We start from the raw sequence: 11,395 nt of genomic DNA, 5'->3' as shown, positions 1-11,395 counted from the left end.
TATATTAAAGTCCAAGTACAACTTTTAAAAAACAAACTTTGTAATGGATGTTTGGTGATACTAATCCTTGTTTATAATAAATCCTCAACATCTGATCTAAATATAAAGGGGTAGAATGTACTGTTTGAAGGTTCATGAGAGAAATAAAATTAGCCTCATGGCAATGAGCAGTATGAAATAGTAATAATCAGATCTCAGAACCATTTGACTATATACTAATAAAAGTGCAAAGAACTGCAGAAAAGTGTCTTTAAAACTCTGAACTATATGTGGGAATACAAAGAGACTTGACTGAAAGGATAATAGGAATAGAAAATGAGGAAACTTGAAAAGAAATGAAAAACACAGATGTGAAATACAGTAAAATCAATTAAAAAGATGTAACCCAAAGAAGAATAAGCTTTTCAGTGATAACATTCAAAGTTTTGGCTGAGATGGAAGTGTCCTGAGCTGGATACTGACAGAGTTAGTAGATACTCCTTTTATCTTAGCTGATTCAAAAAATGTGTGGAATGTTTCATTTGGCTTCAAAGTGATAAAACGTCTCAGTAGAATAGCTTATAAATGTAACCTTGTAATTAATGTGAACTGATACTAAGGCAGAGGATAATAGATTTACCTATTTCTGATTTCCTGTATTCCCTTCTCTATCCCATAGAAAGAGAAAGATGTAAATGAGACTCTACAAGCAGTACCTAAAGATGTTCTCGGAAAAGGCTGTGTCCACTTAAGAGATAAGAAAATTATTATCTGTGAATCTGATGCCAGTCTAGCTCAGGAACTGGTATTTTAGGATGGGTACGTCAAATATAATGAGGGGGGCACACAGAACATAGAACATCTTTGTCCTGTTTCCATAGCTAGCTGGTACTTTTATACCAGAAGCAGGTAAAAAAAAACTCTCCCATTTGTTATTAAAGCTCACTACAACTGATGGTAACTTTGGCAACAAGAAGTATCTCTTCACAGTGGAATATTAACATTCCTGTTATAATTAACAGTTATCATATGTATTTGCCTGGATGGGATGGCATGGAGACTTGAACAATGCAGAACGTAATAATGGGACTTTTCTTGAAGTGCTTTACCAACTGCATATTCAAATTTATTTCTTGTCATGATATGCTATTTAAAGGCTCATGAGAAACAAGCTATTTACCTTTTATTTAACAAACAAATGCACACATGGATCCCAAGCATATCCAGCAGGGGTTTTTACACTGTCCTTGACAGCAGTCTAAACAAAAAGACTTAAAACCTGTGAGCTACAAAGAACAAAGAAGTTATATATATATATATATACATATATATATATATATAAAGAAATGCATATTCAGAGTTCTACTGCTGAAAAAGTGGTATAGGATGTTTGGCTGGAGATTGCCTTTAATGTTAGCAAAGAATACTTTTTGTGCCTGAAACTGTAAGTCCAATACCACCATTCATAATGAAACTACCTGCCAAGGTACCTGGGATGTTAACTACAGAAATAATTGATAATTCATTGTGTGTTGCTATTAATGACATTATTTATTGTCTATGATTTTAGGAAATAGAGATGGAAAAAGTATTTCAAATGAAAATAGGAAGTAAGAAGTCAAAGGAAAAAAAGAATGACAAAAAAAATAGAGGAAAATGTAGATAAAAACAAAGAAGAAAGAAGGGAATAAGTAGGTAATTTAGCCTCCCAAAAAGGAGTATGTTTCCAGAGGAAGTAGTGCAGCAGTGACGCAGGTGAGGACAGGACAGGTTACGTAGTAGATCTTAGTGCCCCTGAGGTGGCCAGAGAAAACAGAAGTGCTCAGGGGAAGATGACAAGTTCTGAACTTTTTCTGAAAATATGCCTTGTGCCTAAAGGCTTAGTTTTGTGCTTGTGGAATTAGGGAACCCATCTCATCCCAGTCATGCAAGGGTGTATTTGCCAAACATTTTTCTTGGTTTAAGAATGGCCCTGTCAGAGGGGGGAAAAGGAACAGAAGACAGTGGGTGAGCAAAGGCAACTTGGAGGATGATGAGTTTTTTTCTAGGAAACGGAGCACTCTCACAGCTTCATCATGCTCAGTTTTGAGCCCCTCAGTACAAGAAAGACATCGAGGCCCTGGAGCATGTCCAGAGAAGGGCAAAGAAGCTGGTGAAGGGCCTGGAACACAAGTCTTAATGAGGAGTGGCTGAGGGAACTGGGGTTGTTTAGTCTGGAGAAGAGGAGGCTCAGGGGAGACCTTATTGCTCTCTACAACTGCCTGAAAGAAAGGTGTGGGGAGCTGGGTTCAGCCTCTTCTCGCAGATAACTACTGATAGGACTAGAGGGAATGGCCTCAAGTTGCACCAGGGGAGGTTTAAGTTAGAAATTAGGAGACATTTCTTCTCAGAAAGAGTAGTCAGGCATTCAAACAGGTTGCCTGGGGAGGTGGTGGCATCACCATCCTTGGGGGTGTTTAAGGAAAAGTTGGACTAAGGTTGGACTTCGGAAGATGGTTTAGTTGTGATGTTGGTGGTAGAGGGATGGTTGGACCAGATGATCTTGGAGGTCTTTTCAAACCTTAATGATTTTATGATTCTGTGAAATTTCCAAAAATATTTAATAATAAATTATATAGGTTTTGAACAGACTCCATGAGGACAAAACATTTTGAAACTAATACCATTCAGCTGTTTCTTTGAGCAGAAATAAGCAAATGCAAACAATCAGTTGAAAAATATCATTTGACATTAAATACTTCTGCACATTTCCTAGGTAAACTGCATTTCAAAAGCATTAGGATATGTACCGAGTAATTCATCTACAAGGATCAGTCATTATGGATGGCCATTTTATGCCTAGTGACTATGCTGATCCATAACAGATTTGAATAGTGGAGGTTTTATTTTTATTTAGAGTGGGTGCAATGGTTTTCTCAAGTGCATTAACTGAACAATGGAATCCTTTTTAACAGAAAGCAAGTGAGAAACCACAATTATACCTAGGTTGAATTCCACAGTAGGCTGTTAAATGATTGATGTTGAGTAATTTAGTTACAGAAAAAGATGTGTTGTTGGGGCTGGCCACAGAACCTTTTTTCATTTCCCACTAAGGCAAGCCTGTTATTTAAGGAAATAGATGGACAAGAGAACAGTGAGGTTATACACCTCAATTAATAGTATCTTGCAGGTCCCTTGGCTCTTTGTGTTGCATGCTTTTAGCTTGCAGAACTTCGTGCTTTGTAAGAAAAAGAAAACATTTATAATTGTAAGGCATGCTATGAGAAAAAAATAAAAGTTTTGTAAATATTGAATGTGTTTCTCTACAATTCCTTAGGAATAGTCTATATACTATTTCTGAGACATAACTGAAAATCCTGTTAGCTAAAAATACAAAACAAAAAAAAAAAAAGAAACTAACAAATACAAAAAAAAAATGCTGCAGGCTACCACAATATCAATAACAATCATCAGAGTATTTTGTGATAGTTGTCCTTGAGAGCTTATTTGAACTCCGTTGTTTTGATATTTGTGTATCATCCAGATTTTTATGTGCTTATCCTCAGAATCACCCTGGAAGACCAATTCAATTATCCAAGGTCACAGAGGAAGACAGAAATGTACCTTAGGCTTCTTTCCTGGACACTGCCCTTAGATTCATTCTTCCTTTTAGCCATCAAAGTAACTAAACAAAATCACCTTAATGTGTATACTAATAGAAGGGGACAGTGTTTAGTGATAAAAGCTCATCTGCACAATCACAAAGGAGCACAAAGAGACAATGGCAGAGGTGTGGGGAGCCCAAATAATATCCTGCCCCAGCTATTGTCAGGCCCATCACAGGAGCCACCAGACAGTCAAAAGGACCTTTGATGTCCACAAGCCCAGAAGAGCATAGGGGTACAATGGCAGGCAGGAACCCAAAGGAAGGACTCCCGAGGAATGAACACCCTGTCCAGACCCCTCTCAGGCTTCCCCAGGAGATCCTCAGCCCCAGTGCCCAGGCACAAAACCCATCACCATAAATCATCAGGAACTCTCTCTACTTCTCATGCCAGACTAAGGGACATTGCTGCCTACTGGTGGGTGACATTATGGGATGCCCAAGAAGAGTATCTTGAAACTGCACAGGACTTCTACTGGAACATTTAGGGGAGGAAACAAAAGTAGAAAAGAGGAGAGATTTAGGTAATTTGGGGAGGAATGTATGTAAGAAATGGAAAGAAAAGGGGATAAAAAGTGCTGGACACACGTAAATATATGGTCATTATGCTTGTCTGGTCATGCCCTGTACTTGATAGTGGTATCTAGCGATGTTGACAGTTATCCTAGACAATCTGGCCTTGATATCCAAAACAACAGTACAAATTGCTATCCCTAAAATAATTAGCTACATTCAGAAGTTTCTATCTCATTTGAACATAGTGTCTCACCATCAACCCAGTTTGCTACCTTTTTTAATATCTGTAACTTCACAAGTTTAAAATACAGATCTCTACTTGATGTCATCCAAGGATTAAAGATTTCATGCTTCAGCATGCACATTTATTACAGACCAACCAAGAAGTGTGAATAAGCATATCTGCAGCTGGATGGGATGGAGTTTCCCAGGTAACAGGAGATTATGTAAAATAGTAATCACAGATGTTGATATAAGAAATCTTAGTCCCTTATTAGACTTAGAATAAGCTTTGTATCCTTAAAGTATAAATTGACTGACGTCTCAGTCAAAGGAGACTTCATTACAGCTATACCATATCAGATTTTTAAATAAAACACAGTTTCTCAGTTTAGAAGCTAGAACTGTTCTAGCACGCAAATGATAGACTTAAAAGTATATCATGAAATGATTTCTCCAAATAAGGAAAGATTAGTTTCATTCTTGAAACTAATAAATTGAAATGAGCTGTACTATTAGCAAAGCAAAAACTAATGTCAGCTAGGATCAGAATGACATCCACAATCTCCATATAAATGCTAAACAATGAGGCAGAGAGTATTCAAATGCCCACTTGGCACTTTCATGCAGCATTGACCATTTATTCCTTTTCATGAAAAATATTAGTCATATCTTTTTTCTTTGGTTATTCCTGCACAGCTCCCCTGAAGTAAATGCATTTGTAGAGATGTAACTCAGATGAGAATTGTGGAATGATGTGAATCAAAGTATGCATCACCCTACTGAGATCACCCTACTGAGATCATCAGGGATATTTGACAGCACCATTAGCTAAGATTTTTCATTTTCAAATGCCCTAAAATATTGAAATAATGAACAGTGTGATCAACAATATCCTATGTTAATTGGTCATATTTTCAAATCAAGAAGCAAATCATCTGTGGCCGAATGTTATGCAATCTAAAGCATGTGTTTATATTCCTGTAGATTATACAAGCTACAATGCAACTGCCACTTAGAGTTTCATCAGCAGATGAGAGTGCAAAATGTTAGTTTCTTAAAAACAGTCAAATTCTTTGGCTATTTCAAGCAACAACCTTTAAACAGAAAAAGCAGGAGCACTAAGCTTTAGTACTCACGCAGACAAAGCAATGCAGACATGTGGGAAAATTCCTCATATAGCCTTGAGATTGAGATACAAAAGTTATACAAAATTTAGAAAAAAAATAGCATATATATTTTAAAAATTGACAGTATTCATCTCGGATTTATATTCATTAACTATTTGAGACACAGCAAAGGTGGAAAAGTAAAATGTTTATTATGTATTACAATGAACAGCTTTGAATTACAAGCAGTACTGCATAGGGTTGCAGAGACACTGCAGTAAATCAAGGCAACTTGATTCCATAAAAACTCAGAGGTGTATTTATAGTCTTGTTCAAAGTTTCCCTTTTCATGAGGCAAATTGCATGAATCCTGTGAGATAGTTCTTGTTTAATTTAAAATAATAGGTATTTGAGATAGGGAAAAAAAAAAAAGAAAAAAAAAAACACCATTATATCATGCAGTCACTGCCAATGCCAGCACAAGATTGCTTTCTGCAATATATCATCCAGAGCTCCAATATTGACTCCAACGATAAGTCTCCTATTACCTCCCAGTAAAGATTATTGCTCAGAATAATAGGTCTTAGATCTTGAAAATATTATTTTGGAATTTCTTTGTATGATTTCTTTCCATTACTTCAGGCCTGACTCTCTTTTTAAAAACTAAAACTAAAACAGAAAAACAACCTAAGTTCTACCCAGATTGTTGAAAGATGTGTCAAATGACCCTGAATAAGTCTAGAATAACTCTGGAATTGATTCTTACTGTTAAAGCCTTCCTCAGCTACAAAGAGTGTTATATTTCCTTTACACTTTTCATTTTGATGTCATAAGGTTTAATTCACTATAAAGGTTTTTTTTTTAAAACCTTTGTGTAGAAAATGCTGTCAGAATGCTGCTATTAATTATTGTTCTAGCATGTATATTTTGATATCCTTTTCATCAGCCTAAATAATCCTTTGCCTTTCTTCATAGTTGTACTGTTAAAGTGTTTGGAGACCGTTACCTTTTCCTGCTAAGTTATCTGGCCAAGTTATAAACATTCAGATCCTTGAACAACTCCTCATAAGTCAGTCACTCTACCCTTCTATATTATTTCTAGTTCCTGACATTTATTAGGCATCTGAGAGTACAGAGTACAGATTCAGAGGTTTTCTTTTATACATGCTTGAAAACACGTTCCATCTTTATATTTAAGATTTAGTCAACCATGCATTTCAGACTTAACAACAAATCTGCCTTTAACTGTCAAGCCACATTATAATTCAGGTAGGAAGAAAGATTCACAGTAAGTCTGAGGTAATCAATGATTTCATGTTTGCATTGTGCACTTCAAGAGATATTCGGCCTTACTGTTGACCTTACCAAACTATGCAAGTGATGCTTACCAACCTGCTCTTGCCTTCAATCTGAGCTGTTAAAGCAAATACAGAAAATCAGGAGTTTAATGTTTCCTTTTCAAGGATATTATCTGCTTCAGCTACCCACTAAAACCAAAGCATCTTTCCTCTTCTGTTTCATTTAACTGAAGGGGAAAAGCAATGAGCTAATGTATTAGGTGATTTCATTGGGCCGTATGTCAAGTTACAGCAGCAAAGAATGTGTCCTTTATCACTACTGACATGGACCCTTGACAGACTTCAAAGGAAGAGCTCTCACTCTATTGACAAAATACATACAGAACTGCATGAGTGGTACAAAGGCCCTGCAAGAGAAAGAAAAGGGGATTTGGGTTAGAGAGCAAATGTCAAGAGAGTAAGTGCTCCCCTTCTAGTTTTGCACTGCAAGATGGTTCAAACACCTTGTCAATTAACACTGGAAGAGATTGATAACACTTAGAATCTTTTCACTTTGGAAAAGCTAATAATGTTGATAAAAGGAGATAGATCCATCACCACCAAGTACAATGCCTTGTATATTTCTTTGTGAACAAAATTAACTCCTCACTAATCTTTGTGACTTAAATCATGGCAAGCCACTTTAGCAGAGGAAAAAGGCTCAAAGTCTGTGATCAGCAAATCTGAGGTGAAACATTTGCCTAAATATAGTTACCTGGTGTCTTTTGAGATGCCTTGCAGAATACAGCTGGCTGGCTGTTGTCAGTCTGGGAGGCACGTCTCCCCAAGTCATATGTACCCGCCCTGTTTGGATGCCTCAGATAAGACACAACATTTTAAATGTCACTAAATGACAACATGTAGGCAACTGAATCATCAAATGGATGGAAAACAGTTCTGCAAAGGGCTTGAAGCCTGAGAAATATACATCGTGTTCATTCGGGCAAAGAGGGCCATAAGCACACCTAACACAAACAATGACAATGTTGCTATTGATTAAAGTAGAGGCGAATCTTACCCTTAGCCCCACTATGAATATTTAATCAAGTAAATTGGACAACATCAATGTGCTTTTTGTGCCTTTTGATCCACTCAGGAAAGATTTTCATCTAAAGGTGGCTTCCTTTTTCTTTGAACTAGAAAAAGGAGACTGATTTCCTACCAAATCTATTTATCTTTATTGTCTTTTTTTTTTTTTTCAGATCATGACATTTCCTACTTTTGCCTTTTTAATCAGTTTTACTGGCCCTTAAGCTAAAAGCACATATTGTAGATGTTCAGTCCCATTTTCCTTAGCTGACTGCCAGTAAAATGGCAAAAAAAAAACCTTTACAAACCTCCCAGATTTAGTCTTCCTTAATGGTTCGGGTTAAGAAAACTTTATCTGAGAGATGTGGTCTTTAGGATGCTCTTTTATTTTCATTACCTCTGTTATTGTGTATATGACAGTAACTTCAAAATTCAAAAATAATAATGAGCAGTAATAGTAGAAGTAGTAATCTATGTCTCCTGGAATTCTGAAGTGTAAATTTTGACACTGTTTTTAGAGAAAGCAAGGTATGATGAACAAAAAGAGGGAGAAATAATTGTCTGCCTTTTTAATGGCTGCAGTAGAACAAATTAGAAACAGTTTGAAAATACAGAGATCATTTGAGTGGCTACCACTGATAAATGGGACTCTGAGTTGAAACCAATCAAAGAAAACTAGCAATGTTTACACTGGCACTGTGCTGACCTTTATTTTGATGTGTTACGCTCTGCTGATTTTGTGGACAAAGGGCCTTTCAGAGGGTTCACTCATTCATATTTGTTCTCTGGGTTGATATATTACTGGCTATATAAATTGTTTAGTGCCACAGGTATGATTGTTAGCAGCAAGAACAAGAGTGTGACCACACACAGACTGGCAAACATTATTTATCTTGAGGCTTAGCAGAATAAAATGCTAGACTATCTATTTCAGCTTTCACTTAGACCATCCTCATTTTGACCAGTTTCTCCCATTGTACTGAAGACACAAAGCCCAGTGAATATCTGCTTTTCATAGGACAAAGCCATTGTTCCCATCTCAGACCAAAATGACAGTGTATAGAGTTATGAGCGATGACATTATGGAGACAGTCTGATGGAACTGGCAGTACTCACCCCATACTGAACATGCATCAGCTGTCAATGCCTGACAGTGGATAATCAGTGGATTATTTTATTATCATTACTTAAATTTGCCTCAGTCACTTTCTAATTTCATGTTATTGGAAACTCATTTTAGAAATTTTTGTTAAACTTCCAAGCCTCTGAAATATAGCACAGAAGCCTGCATGAAGAGGAACATACATAGAGCAAAAAGCAGAGGAAGAATTTTGGATCAATTAATTGAAGAGATAAAAATGCCAAATTCTAAAGCTGAAATTATTGAAATCTTTCTATTGTTGTAAAATCTTGTTTATGGCACACACACTGAAATAAACCTATAACTGACAGAGCAACCCATCCTGAAAATTCCAGCATGGAAAAATGCTGTCTCCTTTAGTCCAATTTCCAAATTTTGAGACCAGTCTTAACTATGTCTCTGTCACTTTGAATTCAACTGAATAACTCAGGATATTTACAGTAAATTTTACATTGTACACTCAATAGAATCCAGAAGTGTAGTCACTCCTACAGAGGTCTGTTTGGCTGCAATGTAATCATAGATTTTAATTCATATTAAATTGCACAAGATATTTCCTTAAGGTGGGTTAAGGCCCAAATCATTTCCAGATGCTTTTCCCTTTGTTTCTGTTATGAACCCCAATTGCTTAAATAATTTTACAAGCAACTTGATTTTTTTGGATGTGACAGAATTAAAATGACAAAATATAAGATTTATGTAGTCAGAGAGCTGACTAAATAAGGGCTGAATAATGAGATTTTTAGATAAACAGCAGAGAGAAATTCTGGGGAAAACTGTCATAAGCCTACAGAAAAGTTCACATTATACACATTAAACTACTTTTATTGCCTAGATTAGGCAGTATAAAGGCCTTTCACAGTATTTTTTTCCAGACAGACACTAGTTAGAACCCCAGAAGACCTGGACAAACATGAGAATGAGATTCTCTCTGCTGAATGAAAGGCTTCCCTAGTTGGAGGCATGGAAGTAAACTTGCATTTTGGGGTGAAATCTGGCCTCCGCAGAGGAGCTAAAACAATAGCTGTAGTGATCAAGAAATGTAAGCATAAAACCACTCCACCATTTGTTGGAGTCACCCCAACAAAAATGTTCCCTTGATAATTTGTATAGAGACAGTAAAATGATTCAGAAATTATAAAGAAAAGTGAAAACTGACTTCTACTGAAGTTAAATTGTCCTCTTGTCATTCAAAATTGCAGCACTGATGCTCCTTATGTTCACAAATATCATTAGAAAGAAATACAAGAAATTACAACTGCAGTATTTTTGTTGGACTCAGATTCTCCACAGTTCCTAAAAAAAAAAAAATAAAGTAGAATGAAGCAGAACTTTAATTGCACATGCTTTGACATGTGCAATACACACTAGAGATCGTTGTCTAAAACTTGGTATCCCAGAGGACAAAATTAAAGGGGCTCAGAAAATGAAAAGATATATAAACTGTATAAATCCTTGATCCTCTGTGTGCAGTATCATTCCTAAAATGATTTAACCTGGAGAATTAATATCATTTTGGTTTCCAGTCCTTTTTTTTTTTTTTTTTTTCTGGATTAAAATTAGAATTAGGATATTTAAAAGCTATGATGTGAAACGCAACAAAGATCCTCTTTCAAACCTAGGAAACACATATACTGCAGCAGGAATTACTGATTTGTCATTAATCTATAAAAGATCTATCTCCAAATGCAGTAATTCTAACCTTTAGTTAGAAAGTTTATTTTATTTTGTAATTTATTTTTAGTCTGATCATGGATATTGCCTCAACATAAAATTAATGTTCAAAGAGTAAATTACATTCTATAAAGTGCTTATCCACTTTTACTCTGTAATCAGTGTCACCAGATTTTTAAAGATCTGGTTCAACTACTCTATCTATAAATTGAGAAAAATGTGTATAGGAAAATTCCCTTCTCAAAACTGCCTCCACCTGTATTTCCTTTCCTATATTTTTTCTGTTTTCTGTTTGTGTCTTTTTTTCCTTCAGCACATGAATGTTTTAAAAAATAATAGGCAGATAAAGCTGTTTCTTTTGTTTCTTTATTGTTCAAGAAGCCATTTTAATTTGATCAACTGTTTATGTCAGCAGCCTACAATTTCAAAACTTATAAAATCAAATTAAATGAGAGCATCTATCCCAGCTGCTTGAACTGCAAGCAGCATCCCATCCCAACGAATTCACATCCTACATCACAAACAGAGCAATACAAAAGCAGCAAGTATTTTTTCTGAAGTGGAATAAGCTACCTGGAAAAATATCTGTGTTCTGATATCCTTTCATATTGTCTGCATTTTCTTATCTCATCATATTATAAATGTACTTCATTATTTCTCTTTTAGAAGATAAATAGAATGAAAGGTAATATTTTAAAAATGAAAATACAGATGTTTTGTCTCTCTACTAGAAAGAAATACTAAAGCT

General features: G+C 35.8%; 1 protein-coding gene across 2 annotated transcripts in view; it reads right to left on the bottom strand.

Moving 5' to 3' along the window:
* Positions 1 to 7,101: 7,101 nt before the first annotated feature.
* Positions 7,102 to 11,395, bottom strand: part of LOC308189212 (uncharacterized protein) — a 170,836-nt gene continuing 166,542 nt past the window's right edge. For both annotated transcript variants that reach the window (XR_013946138.1, XM_080579010.1), the window contains exon 5: positions 7,102 to 10,269. Coding sequence is in view for 1 of the 2 variants with exons in the window: in XM_080579010.1 (XP_080435136.1) it covers positions 10,226 to 10,269 (44 nt within the window). In the remaining variant the exon portion in view is untranslated. The remainder of the gene's footprint in view (positions 10,270 to 11,395) is intronic.

Source organism: Anser brachyrhynchus (assembly GCF_964034855.1).
Source record: "Anser brachyrhynchus genome assembly, chromosome: 2".
NCBI lineage: Eukaryota > Metazoa > Chordata > Aves > Anseriformes > Anatidae > Anser > Anser brachyrhynchus.
Note: the sequence above shows the minus strand (reverse complement) of the source record. Positions and strands in the feature narration are given on the sequence as shown.